The 24,743-nt window shown below is 39.7% G+C and overlaps 4 protein-coding genes and 1 non-coding gene across 6 annotated transcripts in view; 2 read left to right on the top strand and 3 right to left on the bottom strand.

Moving 5' to 3' along the window:
* The first annotated feature begins 517 nt into the window (after window positions 1–517).
* On the top strand, window positions 518–9,082 carry Y119D3B.14 (Tr-type G domain-containing protein). The gene is made up of 8 exons (NM_064944.7): window positions 518–762; window positions 2,600–2,689; window positions 2,752–3,401; window positions 4,758–5,318; window positions 6,579–6,719; window positions 6,770–6,886; window positions 6,964–7,024; window positions 8,637–9,082. Exons 1-8 carry the CDS (start codon window positions 540–542, stop codon window positions 8,987–8,989), a joined length of 2,196 nt encoding a protein of 731 aa, NP_497345.2. The 5' UTR covers window positions 518–539; the 3' UTR covers window positions 8,990–9,082.
* A 305-nt stretch (window positions 9,083–9,387) lies between these two features.
* nspg-8 (DUF19 domain-containing protein) lies at window positions 9,388–12,274 on the bottom strand. The gene is made up of 5 exons (NM_064943.7): window positions 12,237–12,274; window positions 12,018–12,169; window positions 10,996–11,179; window positions 10,847–10,944; window positions 9,388–9,691 (listed from the first exon to the last, which is right to left on the bottom strand). Exons 1-5 carry the CDS (start codon window positions 12,268–12,270, stop codon window positions 9,437–9,439), a joined length of 723 nt encoding a protein of 240 aa, NP_497344.1. The 5' UTR covers window positions 12,271–12,274; the 3' UTR covers window positions 9,388–9,436.
* A 908-nt stretch (window positions 12,275–13,182) lies between these two features.
* The window catches only part of cdh-12 (Cadherin domain-containing protein), a gene marked incomplete at both ends in the record, with an annotated part of 29,104 nt that continues 17,543 nt past the window's right edge, over window positions 13,183–24,743 (bottom strand). Inside the window, 9 exons of one of the 2 annotated variants that reach the window (NM_001373846.2) lie at window positions 13,183–13,465; window positions 13,533–13,653; window positions 14,577–14,729; window positions 15,100–15,416; window positions 16,168–16,619; window positions 16,976–17,113; window positions 17,158–17,335; window positions 20,922–22,665; window positions 23,726–24,363. In NM_001373846.2, the coding sequence (NP_001360600.1) occupies window positions 13,421–13,465; window positions 13,533–13,653; window positions 14,577–14,729; window positions 15,100–15,416; window positions 16,168–16,619; window positions 16,976–17,113; window positions 17,158–17,335; window positions 20,922–22,665; window positions 23,726–24,363 (3,786 nt within the window). The remainder of the gene's footprint in view (window positions 13,466–13,532; window positions 13,654–14,576; window positions 14,730–15,099; window positions 15,417–16,167; window positions 16,620–16,975; window positions 17,114–17,157; window positions 17,336–20,921; window positions 22,666–23,725; window positions 24,364–24,743) is intronic. The other variant, NM_001373847.2, reaches the window with a different exon arrangement.
* Window positions 17,772–19,256, top strand: eak-3 (Enhancer of AKt-1 null). Its single transcript, NM_064942.2, has 3 exons — window positions 17,772–17,854; window positions 18,746–18,883; window positions 18,930–19,256. The coding sequence occupies exons 1-3, from the start codon at window positions 17,777–17,779 to the stop codon at window positions 19,221–19,223; spliced, it is 510 nt and encodes a 169-aa protein (NP_497343.1). The 5' UTR covers window positions 17,772–17,776; the 3' UTR covers window positions 19,224–19,256.
* On the bottom strand, window positions 18,642–18,693 carry Y92C3A.6. The gene has a single exon (NR_052071.1). It is a non-coding gene; the product is annotated as an Unclassified non-coding RNA Y92C3A.6 (non-coding RNA).

Raw genomic sequence — 24,743 nt, 5'->3', positions numbered from 1 at the left:
AAATTGAAAATTTTGAAAAAAAATTCAAATTTTCCGCCAAAAATGGATTTTTTTTCCTGAAAATTCGAAAAATTGCCGTATTTTTTGAATTTTTTGAAAAAAAGTGCTAAAACTTGGAGAATTTTTTTAAAAACTCGATTTCCAAAAATTTCCGGTTTTCGCGAATTTTTCTACTGAGAAAATCAAATTTTTGAAAAAATCCGATTAAAATTTAAAATTTACCGATTTTTTTCCAGAAAAATTGATTTTTTTTGACAAAAACCTCCAGAAACTGAAAAATTTTGAAAATTTCATTGAAAAATTCAAATTTCCCCCAAAAAAATTGATTTTTTCGAATTTTTCGCAAAAAAATTTGAAAATCCGATTTTTTCTCTGAAAATCTAAAAAATTTTACAAAGTTTTTGCCAAAAAAAAAAATGAAAAAATTTGTAAATTTTCAATAATTTCCAATTTTTTCCCATTTTTCTACGGAAAAATTCAAATTTTCGAAAAAATTCAAAATTTATCGATTTTTCAGCGCAATTCCTACACACACATATATGCTCCGTCTGCTGCTGCTGCTGAGCCGGCGGTGCTACAGTACCCCACCGCCACCGCCGGCGCCGTCAAAACTCCGAAATATCGGAGTTATTGCGCACGTTGACGCCGGCAAAACTACAGTAACCGAGCGGTTACTGTACTTGGCTGGGGCTATCCACGTGGCAGGCCACGTGGATAAAGGGAATACGGTCACCGATTTTTTGGATATCGAGAGGGAACGGGGTAGGGAAAATTGGAGGAAAAAAATGAAGAAAAATCGATAATTTTTTGCTAAAAAATCAATAAAATTCTGATTTTTTCGCCAAAAATAATCAAAATTCAAAATTTTCGATTTTTTAGCCGAAAAATTTGAATTTTGACCGATTTTTCAGGTAAAAATTGGAAATGATTAAAAAATTCCGATTTTTTGGTCAAAAAAATTGTCAAAATTTGAATTTTCAATTTTCTCCAATATTTTAGTAAAAATTCAATTTTTGGCTAATTTTTATTAAAATAAATTCAAGATTTTCAAAATTTCGATTTTTTTGGTTAAAAAATCGAAAAATTTCAAAATTTTCGATTTTTTGCCTAAAAAATTGGCCAATCAAAAAATTTGAATTTTGGCCAATTTTTTGGACAAAAAATCGAAAAATTTTCATTTTGGCCAATTTTTAGGAAAAAAATCAAAAAAATTTGAATTTTCCTCCAGATAAATTCAAGATTTTCGATTTTTTGCTTAAAAAATTGGCCAAAAGTCAAATTTTTTGATCTTTTGGCCAAAAATCAATTTTTTGGATTTAAAAATTATAAAAAATCAAATTTATCGATCTTTTAGTCAAAAAATTGGTTAAAAGTCAAAAAACAAAAAATTTGAATTTTTTTAGCTAAAAAATTGGCCAAATTTCAAAATTTTCGATTTTTTGCCTAAAAAATTGGCCAAAACTCAAATTTTTCGATTTTTTGTCCAAAAAATTGGCCAAAATTCAAATTTTTGCCTAAAAAATTGGTCAAAAATTCGAATTTATTAATTTTTTCTGCCAAAAAATCAAAAAATTTGAATTTCGGCCAATTTTCGACTAAAAATAGATCCAAATTCAAAATTTTCGATTTTTGGCTAAAAAATTGGTCAAAAATCAATTTTTTGGATTTAAAAATTATAAAAAATCAAATTTATCGATCTTTTAGTCAAAAAATTGGTTAAAAGTCAAAAAACAAAAAATTTGAATTTTTTTAGCTAAAAAATTGACCAAATTTCGAATTTTCCGGTATTTTGCCAATTTTTGGCCAAAAAATTTATTAAAATTCGAATTTTCCGATTTTTTGGCTAAAAATTAGTAAAAATCTTTTTTTTTTCGATTTTTAGGCTAAAAAATCAATAAAAAATCAAATTTATCGATTTTTTTGCTAAAAAATTACTCAAAATTCAAATTTTTTTTGCTAATTTTTTCGATTTTTGAGCCAAAAAATCAAAAAATTTGAATTATTTAGTAAAAAAATTAAAAAATTATTTTTTTCGATTTGTTAGTCAAAAAATTGCTCAAAATTCGAATTTATTAATTTTTTAGGCAAAAAATCGAAAATTGGCCAATTTTTTAGGCAAAAAATCGAAAATTGTGAATTTTGGTCAATTTTCAGTGAAAAAATCAAAAAAATTGAATTTTTTGACCAAAAATTGGCTAAATTTCAAATTTTTTTTATTTTTTGCCTAAAAGCAAGATTCAAATTTTTTGAATTTTTCACTAAAAAATTGGCCAAAGGTTAAATTTTTGGCAAAAAATTAAAATTGGTAAAATTCAAATTTTTCCTTTTTTTGCCTAAAAAATCAAAAAATTTGGTGTTTGGCCAATTTTTTAGGGAAAAAATAAAGTTTTGGCCAATTTTCGGCTAAAAAATAGTACAAAATTCAATTTTTGGCTGATTTTGGCCAATTATTTGGCCAAAAAATCAAAAAAAATTGAATTTTGGCCATTTTTTAAATAAAAAATTGGTCAAAATTCCAAAATTTTCAATTTTTTAGGCAAAAAATTTGAAATTTTCGATTTTTCCGCTGAAAAAATCGAAAAAATCCATAAATTTCCAGGAATCACAGTCCAATCGGCGGCTGTAAATCTCGACTGGAAAGGCCATCGGATCAATTTAATCGATACACCGGGCCACGTGGATTTTCGAGGTACAGTACTACTACAGTACCCCGCATTGTCGTGGCGAGACCCAAAAAACCCGAAATTTCAGTCGAAGTTGAGCGATGTGTTCGTGTTCTTGACGGAATTGTCGTAGTAATCGATGGATCAGCGGGTGTTCAACCTCAAACTTTGACTGTTTGGCGGCAAAGCTCAAAATTCAAACTTCCCGCGCACTTTTTCATTAATAAAATGGACAAATTGGCGGCAAATTTCGAAAATTCGGTGGATTCTGTTGAGCAGAAGCTTGGCGTTCGAGCTGTGAAGCTTGTGGTGCCGCTACCCGAAAATCGGGGATTTAATCGAGGATTTCTGGACATTTTACACTCAAAAATGCTCCCCGGAAACTCCAAAAATTGGCAAAATCCCCCGAAAAACTCGCCAGAAGCCGAGTTGCTCGCCGAGCACAAGTCAGAGCTCTGCTTCACGCTGGCCGATAGTCATGCCGATTTTCAGAGCAAATTCCTCGATGAATTTGATGGAAATTCGGAGAAAATTGACGTCATCGAGATGAAAAGTGTGCTCCGAGAGCTCACTTGCGCGTCGAAAATCGCCACGATTTCGTGTGGCTCGGCGGTGAAAAATGTGCATTGTGTGAAGCCGGTGCTCGACGCAGTTGTGGATTTTTTCCCGGCGCCGGAGATGAGGAATCGGGAGTTTCGAGACGTTTTTGGAGAGGATTTGAGTGGATTGGTGTTTAAGGTAGAGCTGGGATAGGTGGAAATTTTAATTTCCCACGTAAAATCACCCGGGAATTTGAATTTCCCACCTAAAATCACCCGGGAATTTGAATTTTTCACTAAAAATCACTCAAAATTGACAATTTCTGGGTAAAAATTAACTCAAAAATTCAAATGTCCCGCCTAAAATTCACAAAAAATCAAATTTCCCGCCTAAAATCACCCGGGAAATTGAATTTCCCGCTTAAAATCACTGAAAATTCAAATTTCCCGTTTGAAAATCACCCGGGAATTTGAATTTCTGAGTGAAAATTCACCGAAAATTTGAATTTACAGCTAAAAATCACTCAAAAATTCAAAATTTCCACTCAAAATCACTTAAAAATTCGAATTTCTGGGTCAAAATCACCAGGGAATTCAAATTTCTTGGTGAAAAGTCACTGAAAATTTGAATTTGCCGCTAAAAATCATCTGGGAATTTGAATTTCCGACTAAAAATTCAAATTTCCCACTTAAAATTGCTTAAAAAATTCCAATTTCTGGGTGAAAATTCACTGAAAAATTCAAATTTTCCACTCAAAATCACTAATAAATTCAAATTTCCCGCTTAAAATCACCCGGGAATTTGAATTTTTAGGTAAAAATTACTCAAAAATGGCAATTTCCCGCTTAAAATCACTCAAAAATTCAAATTCTCCGCTTAAAGTTACCCGGGAATTTGAATTTCCAAGTCCAAATTACTCAAAAATTTGAATTTCTGAGTGAAAGTTCACCTAAAAATTCAAATTTCCCGCTAAAAATTACCCAAAATTTAAAATTTCCCACCTAAAATTCACACAAAATTCAAATTTCCCGCTTCAAAATACCCGGGAATTCGAAGTTCTACGTAAAAATCACCTAGAAATTTGAATTTTCGACCCTAAAATTTGAATTTCTCCTTAAAATCACTCAAAAATTCAAATTTCCCGCCTAAAATCACCCGGGAAGTTGAATTTTTATGTCAAAATCACACAAAAACTCCGATTTCTGGGTGAAAAATCCCTCAAAAATTTGAATTTCCCACCTAAAATTCACTGAAAAATTCAAATTTCCCGTCTAAAATCACCCGGGAATTCAAATTTCTTGGTGAAAAATCACGGAATTTTTCAATTTACCGCTAAAAATCAACTGGGAAGTCGAGTTTTCCACTTAAAAACTCCGATTTCTGGATGAAAAATCACTCAAAAATTCGAATTTTTAGGTTAAAATCACTGAAAATTGGAATTTTTCCCTTAAAACCACCCGGGAATTTGAATTTCTAGGTAAAAATCTCCCGAAAAATCAAATTTCCCACTTAAAATCTCTCAAAAATTCAAATTTCCCGCCCAAAAAATTCCAGATAACCCACGACAAACGTCGCGGTCAACTCTCCTACATGCGAATCTACACGGGCTCTCTCCACAACAACTCGACCATCTTCAATACCTCCCAAATGACGTCAGAGGGACCCCTAAAGCTCTTTACTCCGTATGCAGATGAGCTCCGGCTCGTCGAGCAAGTCTCCGCCGGAAATATCACCGTTGTCGCAGGCCTTCAGACTACAGTAACCGGGGATACGGTAGTCGCAAGCTCCGCCTCCGCTGAAAAAGCATGTCAGAAGCTTGCGGGCTCCGAGAGCTCACTGTTAAGCCCAAAAGATGGAAATTCCGTAGTTTTTTCGGGAATCGAGTCACCGGATGCGGTGTTCTTTTGTTGTATAGAGCCTCCGTCGAATCGTCAGCTTAATCAGTTTAATAAGGCTTTGGAAGAGCTCACGCGGGAGGATCCGTCGATGAAAATTCGATTTGATCGGGATACCGGCCAAACTATTGTGGAAACACAGGGCGAGCTGCATTTGGAAGCGATTAAGGATCGGCTCAAGAGAAACTATAAATTGGACGTTTTTATTGGGAAATTACAGGTGAAAAATGGGAAAAAATCGATGAAAATCGATAAAAAACCATTAGAAATTGACCAAAAATAAGGAAAAATCAATAAATTTTCGATTTTTGGCCAAAAAATTGGTAAAAATTCAAATTTTTTGATTTTTAGCAAAATTTTGTTATAAAATTCATATTCCTTACACTCTCAGCTTCAAAATAACCCCCTACAAGCCTATATTCCCTCGATTTCGATATTTTGGGTCTCGCCACGCGTGTTACTGTAGCTCCAGTTTCAGCTGTGTCGGGGTACTCATAATCGTCGGAGCATAGGCATGTTGGGGGTCATTTTAAAGCTCTCGGTGAGCTGGGAACATTGAAATTGGAAAAAAGTCGAAAAAATAGTTTTGAAGAAAATTTTTAATTTTTTAAAAATTTCAAAAAAAAAATGTTTTTCATTTTTTCTTAAAATTGTCTACAAATTCATATTCCTTACACTCTAAGCTTCAAAATGACACCCTACACGCCTATATTCCGTCGATTTTTAAATTTTGGGTCCCGCCACGCGGGTTACTGTGCACCGGTTTCAGCTGTGTCGGGGTACTCATAATCGTCGGAGCATAGGCATGTTGGGGGTCATTTAAAAGCTCTCGGTGAGCTGGGAACAATGGAACTAAGGAAATTTTGAGAAAACATGTTTTTTCGGAAAAAATAGAAAATAAAATATCTGAATTTTTTTTCGAAAAAAAATCAAAAATATTGAATTTTTTCTTAAAATCGTTAACAAATTCGCATTCCGTACATTCTCAGCTTCAAAAAGACCCATATTGCCTAGGTTCCGCTAATTTTGAAAACTTGGGTCCCGCCACGCGGGGTACTGTAGCATCAGTTTCAGCTGTGTCGAAACTCAAAATCGTCGGAACATAGGCATGTTGGGGGTCATTTGTAAGCTCTCGGTGAGCTGGGAACAATGGAAGTTAGGAAAGTTTGAAAAAAAAATGTTTTTTCAAAAAAAAAATCGGAAAAAACAACTTCTGAATTTTTTTCAAAAAATTTGAAACGTTTCATTTTTAGCAAAATTTCGTTGAAAAATTCGCATTCCGCACATTCTCACCTTAAAATGACCCCCGTCAAGGTCCATTTCTGTCGATTTTTAAATTTTGGGTCTCGCCACGCGGGGTACTGTAGCACCAGTTGAAAATCAATAATTTTCCGCTAAAAAAACAATAAATTTCCGCTAAAAATCAAGAATTTTCCGCTAAAAATCGATATTTTTACGCTAAAAAATCAATATTTTTCAGGTCGCCTACCGCGAAATGCTCACCGAAGAGCTCAGCTACACGGCAAAAGTGGAAGACGGGCTCAGTGAGAAGAAGCGGCCCGAATTTGTGCAGTTAACTATGAGATTGGAGCCGACTCAGGCCCATATTCCATTCAAAAAAGTTGGAAATATCGATTTTATCTGAAAAATCTGAAAAATTCGGGCTTTCAGATCGAGCTTGAACTCCCACAAACGGCCCGTCCTGTGCGTTTAGACTGGCAAAAAGCCGTCAACGAAGGATGCTCAAATGCTCTGCAAAATGGGCCGCTAGCGTCGTATCCAGTCCATGTAAGGCTTGAAAAGACTGAAAATCTGGATATTTTAGGCTTTTAGGCCTGAAATAGCAAAAAATTAATTTTTTTCAGGCTGTTCGAGTGGTGCTGACCGAGTGTATTGTTAGTGGAGGAAAGATTAATCCGGCGCTGTGTAGGTTTTCAGGAAAATCTGAAATTTTCCCTTTCTTCCCTTCAGATTACACTTTTTCAAATTTTGCTTAGTACCATTGCTCCCAGCTCACCGAGAGCTTCAAAATGACCCCCAACATGCCTATGTTCCGACGATTTTTAGTTTCGACACAGCTGAAATTGGTGCTACAGTAACCCGCGTGGTGAGACCCAAAATTTCAAAATCGACGGAACCTGGGCAATATGGGGGTCATTTTAAAGCTGAGAATGTGCAGAATGCGAAATTGTTAACGATTTTAAACGAAAATTCGAGATTTTTGAAATTTTTCGACTTTTTCGAAAAAAAAAATTTTTTTTTTGAACCTTTTTCAAAATAATTTTTTATAGTTTTCTTTCAATTTTATTGCATTCTGTTGACCGAGAGCTTCAAAATGACCCCCAACATGCCTAGGTTCCGACGATTTTGAGTTCCGACACAGCTGAAACTGGTGCTACAGTACCCCGCGTGGCGAGACCCAAAATTTCAAAATCGACGGAACTAGGGCATGATGGGGGTCATTTGAAAGCTGATAATGTGAGGAATGCGAATTTATTAACGATTTTGAGAGAAAATTCAATATTTTAGAAAATTTTTGGATTTTTTCGAAAATTTTTTGAATTTTTTAAAAAATAATTGTTTATAGTTTTCTTTCATTTTTATTGCATTCTGCTCACCGAGAGCTAGCGAATGACCCCCATCATGCCTAGGTTCCGACGATTTTGAACATCGACACAGCTGAAACTGGTGCTACAGTATCCCGCGTGGTGGGACCCAAATTTTCAAAATTAACCGAAATGGGGCATGATGGGGGTCTTTCGAAAGCTGAGACTGTGAGGAATATGAACTTGTTAACGATTTTAGAAGAAATTCGATATTTGTGAAATTTTTAGACTTTCGAAAAAAAACATTTCGTCAATTTTTTTGAAATTTTTAAAAATTAATTTTTACAATTTTCTTTCAATTTAATTGCATTCTGCTCACCGAGACCTTCAAAATGACCACCATCATGCCTAGTTTCCGACGATTTTGAGTTATGGAAGTTCCGACACAGCTGAAATTGGTGCTACAGTACCCCGCGTGGCGAGACCCGAAATTTTCAAAAACGACGGAAATGGGGCTTGATGGGGGTCATTGGAAAGCTGAGACTGTCAGGAATGTGAATTTGTTAACGATTCTGAGGGAAAATTCAATTTTTCAATTTTTTGTGAAATTTTTCAATTTTTTTGAAAAAAAAATTCAAAAGTTTTTCTTTCCAATTTTTTTCAAAGAAGCTTTTTACCAAATGTTCCTTAGTTCCATTTTTCCAGCTCACCGAGAGCTTTCGAATGACCCCCGACATGCCTATGTTCTGACCATTTTGAGTTTCGACACAGCTAAAACCGGTGCTACCGCGTGGCGAGACCCAAAATTTTAAAATCGACGGAACCTGGGCAATATGGGCGTCATTGGGAAGCTGAGACTGTCAGAAATATGAATTTTGTAACAAAATTTCTTTAAAAATGAAAAGTTTAAATTTTTTTGAAAAAAAAAATTTCTATTTTTTTTCAAATTCGACCAAATTCCCCTCAATTTCTATTTTTTCCCATATTTTCAGTATCCGCATGCGCCCAAAAATGTGTGTCCGAAGCGCTGTCCAGCGGCGAAATGGTGCTCACTGAGCCGGTAATGGAGGTACAAATCGAGATCCGCAACGACGACCCAACTCAACCGATTCTCAACGAGCTTCTGCGACGACGGGCTCATTTCGAGCACTCGGATGCCACAGAATCGACGGAAATCCGCAGAATTTGCGCAATTTTACCACTTTCTGAAACTGAGAATTTGTCGAAAACTGTTCGAACTTTGACTAGCGGTTTTGGTGATATTAGTGTACAATTTAGAGGTTACCAGCAGGTTACGGAGCATGAAAAGATGGAAATTTTGAAGAAAAGAGCCACCGGGTATTGATAGATTTTTTTGGAAATTTTTAAAAAATTTTTATTTTGTTTTCCAATTTTTTTTCGTTACAGAATTGTTTTCACAATAAAATTTTTTTTATCGGCTTCAGCTCACCGAGAGCTTTCAAATGACCCCCATCATGCCTATGCTCCGACGATTTTGAGTTATGGAAGTTCCGACACAGCTGAAACCGGTGCTACAGTAACCCGCGTGGTGGGACCCAAAATATCGAAATCGTCGGAACCTAGCCATGATGGGGGTCATTTTGAAGCTGAGAGTGTCAGGAATGATAATTTTATACGTTTTTCAAGAATTTCCAATCTTTTTATGTGATTTTAGGTAGTTTTAAAGTGGTAATAGAATTTTTTGTTGATTTCCATGTTTTTTGTTGAATGAACCAAATAATTCTCAGTTTTATCTCACATTTATTCTCCAAACGAAAAAAAAATCAAGTTGTCAGTCTTTCTGCTCCAAAATGCTCCGAATCACGTGTGCCACCTCGGGCTCCCGCTGAAACACGCTTTTTGCGGACCCAGGAGCTTCCTGAGCCACCAAACTGCAGCTATCCGATGGGCAGTCGGAATCAATCAATAATCCACGTCGTGTACGTTCACAAGCCCACCAGGAGACCTCCGGGCCGCAAGTTGCAGAGTACTGGGACCGGACGCAGGTCTCAAAGTCCGCAGAAGCCTGGCACAGGCTGGATGGGGTCTGAAAATTTGGAATTTTTAGCGGAAAATCGATAAAAACTAGGGGTTCTCGTGATTTTTCTCGAATTTTCAGTTTCAATCCCTAAAATCTCCAAAAATCGATATTTCCCCTGTGACTTTTGTGCTCCTACTCGGATTGATGGCATAAAACTGTATTTGTTCCCATTTTCAGCCTTAAATTGGGCTGAAAATGTGAATAAATACCGTATTTTTGCCAACAATTTGACAATAGAGCACATTTGTCACTCGGAGATGCGGAAGCTATGCCCAAATTTTTCATTTTTTCCTAAAAACTTGTGATTTTCAGCCATTTTCAGTGATTTTCGCAGATTTTCAATACAAAATTCGAGTTCTCCATCACTTTTTATCCCCGATCCCTGGTTTTCAGCCAATTTGGACGAATTGTCGTAAAGTTCGGTGCCGAGTACGCAAGGCACTCGGTGTTTGCGTACTTTTGGAGCTACCGTACCCCTCGAAAATCGAAAATCGGCTCAGAGGCCCTGAAGAAGTTCCAATGGGGGTAAAATTAGACGGGGAATCCGAATTTTAGCAAGAGAAGCCTTGAAAATTTCTGAAAAAAGCTTTTTTTCCAAAAAAATTCAAAATTTTCGTACTTTTGGAGCTACCGTACCCCTCGAAATTCGAATTTTTAGCAAGAGCTCCGAAAAAAAGCTGATAAGGGGTAAATTTAGACGGGGAATTTGAATTTTAGTGTAGGAATCCTTGAAAACTTCTGAAAAAGTCGAAAAAATGTCTATTTGTCTTTTTTCTCAGCGTTTTCACTCAAAATTATCAATTTTCGCGAAAAAATTGTGATTTTCAGCAATTTCCAGTGATTTTCACAGATTTTCAATACGAAATTCGACTTCTCCATCACTTTTTACCCCCGTAACCCGGTTTTCAGCCAATTTCGACTAACTGACGTAAAGTTCGGTGCCGAGTACGCAAGCCTCAGTGTTTGCGTACTTTTGGGGCTACCGTACCCCTAGAAATTCAAAAATAGAGTTAGAAGCCCTGAAAAAGGTCCGTTGGGGGTGAAATTAAATGGGGAATTCGAATTTTTATGTGTAAGTCTTTGAAAACTTCTGAAAAATTCGGAAAAAAGAGTTTTCACGCAAAATTTTCAACTTTTGGAATTTTGGCTTTGACTAGTTACCTTCAAAATTTCCGCGTCATACTGCTTCCGACAATCGTTGAGCTGTTGATCATGGGTCTGAAGGACTGCTGCGATACATCCCCAGTTCCGAGAGGACTCTGAAAGTTTTTACTTTAACTTTGAGCTCTCTGAGCACCCGCGGAGCTCACGAATAAATCCCCCGTCACAATCGAATTCCATAGTTTTGAACAGAGAAACATAGGCGGTCGCGTCGGCCGGCGATTCTCCGTCGGTAATGAAGTTCAGGCGGGACATGCAGGCATCGTACTGGTCTCCGAGACACTGGTCAAACTGCTGACGGGCGTTGCAGACTGAGAGCAGGCCATCGATACCCTGAAAATTGAATTGGGCTTGTTGAGAGCTTCAAAATGACCCCCATCATGCCTAGGTTCCGATGATTTTGAGTTTCGACACAGCTGAAGCTGGTGCTACAGTAACCCGCGTGGCGAGACCCAAAATTTCGAAAACACCAGAACCTAAGCATGATGGGGGTAATTTTGAAGCTAAAACTGTGACAAATGCAAATTTGTGAACAATTTTAAGAGAACACTTTTTATTTTTGGAATTTTCAGATTTTTCGATTTTTCAAAAAATTTCAAATGTTTTTTCTCCAATTTTTTTTTCAATTAATATTTTTTTCAGGCTTCCCTCATCTTCATTGTTTCCAGCTCCCTGAGTGCTTCAAAATGACCCCCATCATGCCTAGGTTCCGATGATTTTGAGTTCCGACACAGCTGAAACTGGTGCTACAGTACCCCGCGTGGCGAGACCCAAATTTTCAAAATCACCGGAAACCAGGCATGATGGGGGTCATTTTGAAGCTGAGAGTGTAAGGAATATGAACTTGTTGACAATTTTCAGAGAAAATGCAAAACAATTATTTTTTTTTTTTGAAATTTTAATAAAATTAAAAATTTTCTTCAAAACTAATTTTACGATTTTTTATTTAATTTCAATGTTTTTAGCTCACCGAGAGCTTTGAAATAACTCCCATCATGCCTAGCTTCCAACGATTTCGAGCTCCAACACAGCTGAAACTATAGCTACAGTACCCCGCGTGGCGAGACCCAAATTTTCAAAATTGCCGGACCTAGGCATGATGGGGGTCATTCAAAAGCTAATAGGCTTGGGGACTCAAAAATCACTCTGAAAAATCAATATTATCTTCCACCTGCAAGTAATAGCTCCGAATGATGAAGCTCAGTGTTCCCGGGTTGGTCCAATCAGCGGTGGCGCTGGTGATGTTTAAATTTTGATTGAACCCGTATTGGCAAAATGTCAAAGTCTTTGAAATGCAGAGTTGAGAGCTTCCAAGTGAAAATCCTAAAGCTCTTTGTGCATTTTTTTACCAAAAAAAAACAAAAAATTTGAAAATGACAAAAAATCTCACCGAAAATAGCAAAAAACAGCAATATTTTCCGCATTTCTGGGGGGAAATGAAATTTTTTTTTGAAAATTAGGGGTTTCTTATCATTCCGATGTGATTAAAATAATAATAATCGCATCAATTTAAAATTGGAGTGAGTGATAAGAGGATTAGAGAAATTTGACTGAAATTTTTTTTGAAACTCTTCTAAAATAGTTAATATGGTAGTTAGAGGGCTCAAATTTAGTTTCCGAAACATAAAAATTGTGAATTTTCAAAAAATATTGGTTTTGAACAGTTCCAGAACACATTTTTTTGAAAAAGATTTTTTAATATTTTTTTTTGGAAAAAATTTTTTTTTCGATTTTTTTTTTTTAACTTTTATTTTTGAACCTTAAATATATTTTTGTTGTACTCAGCTCACCGGGAGCTTTCAAATGACCCCCATCATGCCTATGTTCCGCCATTTTTGAAAATTTGGGTCTCACCACGCGGGGTACTGTAGCCTCGGTTTCAGCTATGTCGATACTCAAAATCGTCAAAACATAGGCATGGTGGGGGTCATTTTGAAGCACTCAGTAAGCTGAAAACAACGAATTTGGAAAAACAGGCGAAAAATTAGTTTTGAAAAAAAAATCAATTATATTCAAATTTCAAAAATCAAAAAAAAAAAAACAATTTTTTTTCTGCATTTTTCTCTTAAAATTAATAATAAATTCATATTCCGCACATTCTCAGCTTTCAAATGACCCCCATATTGCCTAGGTTCCGCCATTTTTGAAAGTTTGGGTCTCGCCACGCGGGGTACTGTAGCACCAGTTTCAGCTGTGTCGATGCTCAAAATCGTCGGAGCATGGGCATGATGGGGGTCATTTTGAAGCTAAAAACCTCAGAAATCCAAATAAATTGCTGAGAAGGTAGGAAAAACTCAAAAAAAATTTTCTGAAAAATGAAAATTACAAAAAAATTCTTTTTTTTCAAACTAAATTTTTATTATTAAAATAAATCAATAAATACATATAGCACCGGCGTGTCTAGGCATAAATTGATACATAGCATTAGTCATTATTAATTTTTCAAGAAAAAATGAGCACTTATTACAGGTTTGCGGTGGTGGGGAAAGACGGGGATACGGTAGATAGCATACCCGTGAGGAGGTGAAAAAAAATCAATAACAAATCGATAATAAATAAGTGAAAATTAAAATTTTAGAATTTCTTCAATTCTTCATCGTTGGCAATTGATGGGTGGATCTGTAAATTTAAAATTTAAAAATTGAATTTTTTTTTCTATTTTTCTAAAAATTCTGAAAATTCTCACATTCTGCCTCTGAAGTGCACTTTGCAACAGAGTTGGCCGTTCTCGGACACTATTTGAAAATTCTCTAGTAGTATCGTCACGTTCTAAGGCAATATCCGTATCGTTGGATGACATGTCAATTCTGAAAATTTTGAAATTTTATTAATAATTTTGGTAGAGTTCAGTTTTAAGCTTCAAAACTATTTTCAACGTTTCTAGCTTGCCGAGAGCTTTCAAATGACACCCATCATGACTATGCTCCGACAATTTTGAGTTCCGACACAGCTGAAACTGGTGCTACAGTACCCCGCGTGGCGGGACCCAAATTTTTAAAATCGTCGGAAATGAGGCATGATGGGGGTCATTTGAAAGCTGAGAGTGTCAGGAATATGAATCCGCTAGCGATTTTGATAGAAAATCAAAAATTAAAAAACTTCCTGGCAAAAAAATTTTTTGGAAAAAAAAAATTTAACTATTGTTTTTTTCGAAAATTTTTCCACATTTATTTTTGATTCCAATATTTATTTTTGTTGCACCCAGCTATCCAAGGGCTTTCGTTTGACACCCATCATGACTAGGTTTTGACGATTTTGAGTTCCGACACAGCTGAAACTGGTGCTACAGTACCCCGCGTGGCGGGACCCAAATTTTCTAAATCGGCGGAATATAAGCATGATGGGTGTCATTCAAAAGGTAATTTTGTGAGGATTCCGATTTTGTAAATGATTTCAAGTAAAAATTCGAAAATTGGGAAATTTTCAGATTTTTGGAAAAAAAAATTCACAAAATTTTTTTTTTTCATTTTTTCTCTAAATTTTTTCTATTTTCATTTTTTCAGTTTAATGGATGGAAGATTTGATTTTTGATTTGACACCCACCCCACCTCATCTACACTTATTTCAAGTTTGGGACAGCTCAAACCAAAAGAAAACTATAGCTACAGTACCCAGCGTCGCGGGACCCAAAATATCAAAATTGACGAATTATAGGCATGATGGGACTTATTTTAAAGCGGACAGCTTCAAAAATCCAAATTTTTAACTAGTTTCCATCAAAAAACCTTACCTATGCTCCTGGGGGTCCGGCAAGGGTCTACCGGCTAGTACGTTCTGTGCGGTGAGCCGTGAAATATTTTCCACGTCATACGGCCGGGGGCCACTTCCGACAGAGTTAATCATGTAGGCGCCTTCCATGACTCCAGCGGTGTTGCGGGCCCGGCTGTAAAAAAATTCGATTTATCTCGGCTGGGGGAAAAGCTATCAATAAATTTCCAACAGTCATATTGTAGAGCGAAAAATTCTACACATTTTGTTAGTTGGAAACTTTTTCATAGCTCAATTCCCCGCGGAGTTATGCGCCTTTAAAAAAGAGCGTGGGAAGGGGGGAGACGCAGACAGCATCTGTGTCTCGCCTCGTCTCACGCTCTCTTGTGGCTTTAACTTTAAAGGCGCATAACTCCGCGGGGAGTTGAGTTATCAAAAAGTGTTTAACTAACAAATTGTGCAGAATTTTAAGCTCTACAATTTGTTAGTTGACAATTTTCCGCTATCACCAGCAGTTTCGGAGTTACAGCTCCAAAACGACTCACCGTTTGGCACAACACATTATCAATGCACAAATGAAGAGCAACAAAGCGATGAGCACAACCAGTAGGACGACTGTCAGCAAGAATTGCCCATTTCCAGCCGCATTTCCTGTTGATAAAAGCGAAACTGAGGAGATTTGCAGGGGATGAAGCCCATCGGAATGAGCCATCAAGAGCCGTTTGAGCTCATCTCTGGAGATAGGCTTTTGGCTCAGATTGTCCAGGGAGTAGACGAAGACGTGGGACTTCTTCATGTCAGTCTTGCCGTCGTCGGATACAAATGGCTGGGCGACGAGGATACGGGTGTCCATTCCAAGGATCTGAAATTTAAAGTTTTAGTCAATTTAATTTATAGGCCATAAAATTTGGAGCAATTCGTTAGTTGGAAGCTTTCCGATAGCTCTGTTCTCCGCTGAGTTATGCGCTTTCAAAGCCCACCGTAAAGAGAGTGAGAAAGAGAGCATGTGGCGAGGGGAGACGCAGACGCCCTCGTCGCCTGCGTCTCCTCGCTCCTCACGCTTTCTCGCCGGGAACCTTTAAAGGCGCATAACTCTGCAGTGAGCAGAGCTATCAAAAATTCGACAACTGGTAAATTGTAGCTCTTGAAATTCTGCATATTTTTCTAGTTGTCAACTTTTTGATAGCTTAACTCCCCGCTGAGTTATGCGCCTTTAAAAATTAGATGCCTACAGAGTGTGGCAGCGGGGGAGACACAGACGCCACGCTCTCTCGCAGGGAATCTTTAAAGGCGCATAACTCTGCAGTTAGCAGAGCTATCAAAAAGTTGACAACTGACAAATTGTAGCTCTTGAAATTCTGCATATTTCTCTAGTTTTCAACTTTTTGATAGCTCAACTCCCCAATGAGTTATGCGCCTTTAAAGACTACCTCTGCGTATCCTCTCTCCTCGCGCTCTCTCGTCATAAATCTTTAAAGGCGCATAACTCTGCAGTGAGCAGAGCTATCAAAAAGTTGCAAACTACAGAAATGCTCTAAATTTTAAGCTCTAAAATTTTGTAGTTGAAAATTTTTTGCTAGCTCTTTTAGTTTTCCAGATTTTCCCTCACTCACCTCAGTCAACTTCCTCTCAACAGCACTTGGATCAATATCCGAGTGTGGTGTATTCTTGGTAAGCTGCACGACGTTTGTGTCCACGGAGAGCACATAGATATTCAAAGGCACATGCACAGCATGCTTCCCATCGGTTACTGTAGCTTGCAGTTCGAAATGCTCCACGTCACTTTTCTCGAGGCTCTTCGCGAGCTGGACCAAACCATTAGTAGAGTTCAAGAAGAAACTGTCAGCTTCAGGGCCTTCCAGCTCGAATTTCAGATTGCCTGGTAAAACATCAAGGTCGCGAGCTTGCAAGTGGGTCACCGGGCTCATCAGATTCGCATTTTGATCTACCACGGCGGCTAACGTAGAGTCTGGGAGCATGTGCAGGAATACGGGGGCGTTGTCGTTGTCATCAAGTACCGTAACCACTACGAGCGTCTGCCATGGGGAGAGTTTGGAGGAGAGTTCTGGAAAAAATGCATGTAACTTTGTTTAAATGCAAAATTAAAAAAAAAAACAACTGGTAAGTTGTAGAGCTTGAAATTCTGCACATTTCGTTAGATAACAACTTTTTGATAGCATTAAAACTCGAGGAGTTATGCGCCTTTAAAGATTGAGCCGCGAGGGAGTGTATGGCGAGGGGAGACGCAGACGCCATCGCCGTCTGCGTCTCCCCCTCTTCCACGCTCTCTCGCTGCTCCAACTTTAAAGACGCATAACTCCTCGAGTTTTGGTGCTATTAAAAATTTTCAACTGCTGGAATGGGTCAAATTTTGAGCTCTTTAAGGCTAACTCCTGAAAATGAAAAAATTGTTTAACTCACGCTCAACTTGCACATCACTCTGCCTCTTGCGATTCTGCTCAATAACATTAACCGTCAGGAAATATGTGCTCTTAGTCTCCCGGTCCAATGGCTCAGTTGTGTAGATTTGACCACTCTGGGAGTCAATTTCGAATTCCTCTGAAAAAATTCGAAAATTGATCTGAAAATTTTGTAAAACTCACTGCTCTGCGTATGGAACGCGTATCTGAATTTCTTCTGGCAACCGGCTTGAACTCGGACTACAGCGTCGTGGGCTCCGGAATTTTCCATAACCTGGGCTCTGTACACTTTCTGTTGGAATTGGCAGGAAGTTGATGGGGTGTTGGTTGATGATAGTCGGCCTTCCACGAAGATTGGTAGCTGAAAAATGGCCATAACTTTGTTGTACTTAAAGATTTTTAAAAATTGTCAACAGTGAATTTGTAGCCCTTGAAATTTTACACATTTTGATAGTTGAAAATTTTTTCCTAGCTCTGTTCGGAAAGGTGCTATGCGCCTTTAAAGTGCGCACCCCAAACAGACACAGTCTCCGTCTCTCCCATGTTTTTTCGTACTGCGGCGCCGGTCTACAAGCTTTAATTTTCAATTTTTTTGAGAAAGTCACCCCAATTTCATTCAAATTGTAGACTCTGCAATAGTCCTATAAATTGTCAAAACACCAGAAATCCCACGCTAATTGACATGTTATTGTGTCTCCGCGAAAAAATATGCAAATTTACAGTACCCCGCCCCCCCCTTTCTGTACAATTTGTATAAAAATAGGGGCTCTGGTTGTTTTTGACTCTATTTTTAGCTGACTCTATGGGAAATTGCTTGAAAAAACGCTCGAGGCGTCCGATTTTGGACGATGATAGCTTTATGATCAATTCTTGTTTGATGGTGAGTCAGAAACTATTTTTTGTGCAAATAAAAATGTAAAGCTAAAAATTCTACACATTTTGGCAGTTGAAAATTTTTTGATAGCACTTTTCCCCGAGAAGTTATGGATGATTAAAGTTGCCGCACCGAGAGAGCGTGAGAGAGTGTGGGAAGAGGGGAGACGCAGGCGGCGATGGTGTCTGCGTCTCCCCTGCTCCTACGCTCTCTTGGTGTAGTAATCTTTAAAGGCGCATAACTCCGCGGGAAATTGAGCTATCAAAAAGTTGAAAACTAGAGAAATATGCAGAATTTCAAGAGCTACAATTTTTCAGTTGTCAAAATTTTGATATCTCAGCTCCCAGAAAAGTTACGCGCGTTTAAAGTTTAAACCACGAGAGAGTGTGGGATGAGGGGAGACGCAAGCGACGATGGTGTCTGCATCTCCCCCTTTCCCACGCTCTCTAGGTGTCTAATCTTAAAGGCGCATAACTCCGCGGGGAGTTGAGCTATCAAAAAGTTGAAAACTAGAGAAATATGCAGAATTTCAAGGGCTACAATTTTTCAGTTAAAAATTTTTGATATTTCAGTCCACCGAGGAGTTACGCGCCTCTAAAGTTTAAACCACGAGAGCGTGAGGCGCCTAATTTTTAAAGACGCATAACTCCGCGGGAAGTTGAGTTATTGAAAAGTTGACAACTAAGAAAATGTGTAAAATTCTAGGCGCTACAATTATTCAGTTGTAAATTTTTTGATATCTCTGTTCCTAAAGAAATTATGCGCCTTTAAAGTTGAAACGACTGTCGCCCTATCTTTAAAGGCGCATAACTCCGCGAAGAGTTGAGCTATCAAAAAGTTGAAAACTAAAGGAACATGTAGAATTTCAAGAGCTACAACTTGAAGTATAATTTTCAGATGAAAACCCCTAAGAAAATCGTATTCTGCCGGGGAAGTATCAGGGATATTCAGAGGCTTGTGAAGGAGCTCACAAAACTTGTCGACGACATCATGAAGCTAGAATTCAACGGAAAATCTATCCAAAAAGAGTGCACGGTACGAAATTTCCTAAAAAACTTTTTTAAACAAAAAGCTTTTACAGTTAATGTCACTAAAAGTGCTCCGTCTCCAAAACGAATACTCACGCTTCTTCTACCTCCACAACTGTGATCCGAGAGGATTTACGGATAAAAAGCTGCAAATCGTCAATCTCGGCTATAACAACTTCACCCGGATTATGGATGCTATTGTGAAGGTGGAGAGAGAACTTATTAAGGATTTTTTGCCAATTTACAATTTGATCAAGGCGCATCGATTTGCGATCCATCAGCTTGTTATTGAGCATCAGGAGAAGCCGTTTGGCGCGGGAAGGATCAGACCGAAGCGGCATTGTTAATTGATTGATGTACTAATAAAGCTTCAAATTCTACACATTTTGTTAGTTGGAACTTTTTTCACAGCTCGCCTCCCCGCTGAGTTATGCGCCTTCAAAGTTTCGACACCGAGAGAGCATGAGAGGAGGGGAGACGCAGGCGGCGATGGTGTCTGCGTCTGGCCTTACGCACACTCTCTACCAGCTACCCACCTTGTAAAGCTTAAAATTCTCTACATTTTGCAAGTTGGAAGTTTTTTCACAGCTCTATTCCCTGCTGAGTTATGAGGTTTCAAAGATTGAACGCCGAGAGAGCGGAGGCCCCACCAAAACAGGATGCAACCCAAAACAGGATGCAACCCAAAACAGGATGCAACCAAAACAGGATGCACCAAAACAGGATGCAGGGGCGGGGCCTATTTCGCAACCACCGCACACTTTTTTCGCAAGCCTCGCACGTTTTTTTCATGATATTGTTGCATTTTTCAAAAGAAAAAACGTGCGAGGCTTGCGAAAAAAGTGTGCGGTGGTTGCGAAATAGGCCCCGCCCCTGCATCCTGTTTTGGTGCATCCTGTTTTGGTTGCATCCTGTTTTGGGTTGCATCCTGTTTTGGCGGGGCCTCAGAGAGCGTAGAGGAGGGGAGGCGCAGGCGGTGGGGGTGTCTGCGTCTCGCCTCAGGCACACTCTCTACCAGCTGCCCACCTTGTAAAGCTTAAAATTCTCTACATTTTGCAAGTTGGAAGTTTTTTCACAGCTCTATTCCCTGCTGAGTTATGCGCCTTTAAAGTTGTGCGCGTGCTGTCTGCGTCTCCCCTCACCCTACACTCTTTTTTCGCCTCAACTTCAAAGGCGCATAACTCCGCGGGGAGGCAAGGTATCAAAAAGTTGTAAACTGAAGAAATGTGTAAAATTTTAGGGGCTACAATGTTTCAGTTGAAAATTTTTTGATACCTTGACCCCGCGAGGAGTTACGCGCTATTAAAGTTCGAATTACGTGTAAAACCAAATTTTTTTAATGTTGAAATCATGTAGCGCTTAAAATTCTACACATTTTGATAGTTCAAAGTTTTTTCACAGCTCTATTTCCCGCTGAGTTATGAGCTTTCAAAGTTTGAACACCGAGAGAGCGTGAGAAGAGGGGAGACGCAGGCGGCGATGCTGTCTGCGTCTCCCCACACCTACACTCTTTCGTCGCTTCAACTTTAAAGGTGCATAACTCGGCGGGGAGTACACATATCAAATTGCTTTCAACTAACAAAATGTGCAGAATTTTAAGCACTACATTTTGTAAGTTGATAACTTTTTGATAGCGCTTTCCTACGCAAAGTTATACGTCGTTAAAGTTTGAAAATCGAGAGAGCGTGGGAGGAGGGAAGACGCAGACGATTTGCCGGTTTCGTGTAACCTAGCTAAAAAGTTGTAAAAATTAAAATTCTACACATTTTGTCAGTTAGAAGTTTTCGCAAAGCTCTATTCCCCGCTGAGTTATGCACCTTCAAAGTTTGAACACCGAGAGAGCGTGAGGAGAGGCGAGTCGCAGACACCATCACTGTCTGCGTCTCTCCACACCCTACACTCTTTTGTCGCTTCAACTTCAGAGGCGTGTAACTCAGCGGGTAGTGAACCTATCAAAATGTTTTCAACTAACAAAACGTGCAGGATTTTAAGCTCTACAGTTTTCCAGGCCTTGAAAGCTTGAAAAAAAGCCCGAGACAACTCACCACAACCCAATCGGTTCCCTTGCTGTTCTCCGCTGTCACATTCAACTGATACTCTCTTCCAGCCTCATTATCCAGCGGTCTTCTCGCCAAAACCAGCTCCCCTGCATGCTTAATCTCGAATAGCCCATTGACGGTGTCCACGAGCCGATAGAGAATTGTATCCTGCTCCGAGACAGTCGGTCCTGCCAGCAGGGTCTTGATGTGTGCTCCTGGAGCCATTTTTGTTGGGATTTGCGTGACTTCAAGCGGGGTTTCCAGGAACTTTGGGATGTTCTGCTTGAAGATCAGGATTCTCAGGTGAGTCTCCGATTTGAGCGGTGGCTTGCCAGAGTCCTGAGCTTCCACGGTTAGATCCAACGATTCGGGGGCTGCCTGAAGATCTCCGTTGACTCGGAGCAATCCTTCCCGGGAATCTATAGAGATCCATGGAGAATTCAAGGAGTAGGTGACCTGGTTATCAGGGAATTTATCAAGATCCACAGCCTTTAACTGATAAATCGGGCTGCCTAGATGCATAGTCCTGGAGATGCCAACAGCGTCCGGATGGGCCTGGAAGCGGGGGTAGTTGTCGTTGACGTCGAGGATCGTAACGTTCAACCGAGCCCGAGCCATCTGGCCCTGAGCCTTGGCGACTATGGTGAAAAGGTAGCTCTCATGCCGCTCTCGATCCGCTTCGAACATTATGAGCTTGCCTTCAGGGGTGAGGAAGAATGGGAGTGTTGTGTCTTCGATGGAGAAGCTCGGAGGTTCAGAGGATCCCTGGACGGCGAGCGTCGGCTTGATCTCCAGCTCGATGCCAGACTTGAAGTCTCCTTCCAGAGAGAACGCTGAGTAGATCGGGCTGGTAAAGGTGAACCTGCCGGAGTCCAGAGGGATCACCCTTCCGGTCACTGCCCGAGTCGGAAGATCGATCGGGGCGAGGGTAGGGCCTTGTTCAGTGGAGACCATGGAGATGTCTTCGGTGGGGGCTAGAGTTAGTTGGGAAGGTCTTGAGGTGATGCGGGGTGTTGCTGGAGGTAGTGTCGGAAGCTCTGATGTTCTTGATGAAGGGGACTCTTCCGAGCTCTGGGTGCTTGTGGCGGGAGCCTCTGTGGATGGTACTTGCGTAGTCGTCACTGGCCCTAGGATCCTAGTAGTAGCTTCAGACGGCTCCACTCCGACGAAAATCCGAGTCTCCGCCAAAATCTCGCCGTTCTTCATCGCAATCACCACATCATTGACGGTCTCCGTAAGCGGCTTCACCACAGCAACCCGTCCATCACTGTCGATCGCCAGGTAGTCTCCCGAGATGAAGCTATACGAGATCCCATCTGTCACCCCAACTGGCTTAACAAATCCTACGATCGATCCGACCGGAAGCCCGGACTCCACTCGCCAGGAGTACACTGCCTGGCTGAATTGGAAGTGTTGAGGGCTCGATGCTTCCGGGTCCAACTGCTCCTGGGTGGCTTCCACAAGAACCTTCACATTCACGAATGACGATAGAATTGGGCTTCCTCGATCTTCTGCCACTACCAGGAAGCTGTATCGTTGTTGTTCCAGGGGTCCTCGCACAAAGATCCGTCCACTGGAGTCCACGTGGAAAAGGTTACGGTATTCGGTGGGCTCAATCGAAAAATCAATAAGGTCTCCGTCTGGATCCGTTGCCATCACAGTTCCGAGGTCCGTGGAGTTTTGCGGAATGGTGAAGGTGTACTCGGCCATTGAGAAGGTTGGCGCGTGGTTTGGAGGCTTTTGGGGTGTTCTGAAAAAATAAAATTTAGTAGATCATTGCTATCTATGGTCCCATTACGGTTTGATATACAAAAAATGCGGGGATTTTTTTGCGAAATCAGTTGAGAAATCTGCGTCTCTTCCCCCGCATTTTATTTAGATCTACGTAGATCAAACCGTTTATGCGTCTTATTGCAGAGAGCGTGAGGAGAGGGGTCTGCGTCTCCCCTCTCCCTATGCTGACTCGCCGATGCAACTTTAAAGGCGCATAACTCTGCTTGGAGAAAAGCTAGAAAAGTGATTTTTAGTGCATTATGATCACCGTAAGGAGCTCTTTAAGATTTCTGTAAAAAAAATGTTAAAAATTTGCTTTTGAAGGGTCCCCCTCTCCTCCAGATCTCCACTTGTTGAGGGAATCTTTCAGCTTGAAGGCGCAACTTTAAAGGCTCATAACTCATTTGAAATTGAAGGTATAAAATTTGTGCCAACTAACAATTGGTAGAACTTAAAATTTTATACATTTAACCCGTTGACAAAATTTTCAAATCTTAAATTTCAGAGGAGCTATGCGCCTTTAAAGACTCCCTCACTAACTTGCTTGCGTTTGCCTTCACCTTTAAAGGCGCATAACTCCTTGGAAACTGGAGCTATCAAAAATTGCTTAACTAACAAAATGTAGCCCTTAAAATTCTATAAAAATTGTTAGTTAATAACTTTTTGAAAACTACAGTTTTTGCGGAGTTATGCGCCTTTAAAGACTTCCTCACTAACTTGCTGGCTCTCGGATCCAACTTTAAAGGCGCATAACTCCTTGGAAACTGGAGCTATCAAAAACCGCTCAACTAACAATTGGTAGAGCTTAAAATTCTACAAAAATTGTTAGTGGATAATTTTTTGGAAACTACAGTTTTTGCGGAGTTATGCGCCTTAAAGACTCCCTCACTAACTTGCTGGCGTTCGGCTTCAACTTTTAGGCTTAAAGGTTTAAAGGCGCATAACTCCTTGGAAACTGAAGCTATCAAAAATTGTTCAACTAACAAATTGTGTAAAATTTCCAGCTCTACAAGAATTTTACAAAAAAAAAAACTTACTCCACTTCCTCATTCTCCTGCACCAAAAGTGTCAGCATTGTCTCCGCGGAGTGCTCCCCATCGCTAACCACCACCGTGCACTCCAAGCTTCCCGTTGTGCGATCTTTCATAGCGACCTTATAAGCCACACGGCCTGAATTATCAATACCAAGCTGATCGGCACAGCCTGTGCCTTTAAAGGTGTACTGTACTGGGTCATCATCCTCATCAAAGGCCTCCATGGTGACTATGGGGAAGCCTATGGGGGCGTCCAGGGGTACGGTACCCGAGTAATGATCTCTCGTGAATTTTGGTGCGTGGGCGTTGGAAATTGTCGGATTGATATTAACGGTAACTTCAGCAACCTTCGCGACTCCACTTTTCTTAGCCTCAACTTGCAGGGTATATGACTTCTGGCGAGTTCTATCGAGCTCTGAGACAATTTTCAGCTCGCCCCTCGAGCTGAGCTCAAAGAGCCCGTCGTCGTTCCCACCCACTATGCGGTAGATGACATCATCACTTGCAGTTTGTAGTTGGAAACTCTGCGTCGTGCCCTCAGTAACGTTCCAGACAAGGGGCTCGGCAGGAAATAACGGCTCGTGCTCCTCGGTGGAAGAGGTGGGGGCTCCGTCGATGTAGACGATGACGTGGGTGGAGTCCTGGAATTTCGGAAACTTTAGATTAGGCTTAGGCTTAGGCTTAGGCCTAGACTTAGGCTTAGGTTTAGACGGAAAGTTTGGCTTAGGCTTTGGCTTAAGTTTAGGCTTAGGCTTAGGCTCAAGCTTAGGCTTAGCCTTATGCTGAGGCTCAAGCTAGGGCTTATGCTTAAGCTTAGGCTTAGGCTTAGGCTTGGGATTAGGCCTAGGCTTCGGCTTAGGCTTAGGCCTAGAATTTTCAAAAATAATTTTTTTTTTAAATCCGTCAAAGTCGGCTTAAAATTTTTTAAATAAAATGTTTATAATTGGTAATACTAACTTTAAAAATTCAAACAAAAAAATTGCAAAAAAAATCGATTTTTTTCAATTTTTTTCCGATTTTT

The sequence above is a fragment of the Caenorhabditis elegans genome, chromosome III (genome assembly GCF_000002985.6).
Source record: "Caenorhabditis elegans chromosome III".
In the NCBI taxonomy this organism is placed as follows: Eukaryota; Metazoa; Nematoda; class Chromadorea; order Rhabditida; family Rhabditidae; genus Caenorhabditis; species Caenorhabditis elegans.
This window is presented reverse-complemented; position numbering and strand designations above follow the sequence as displayed.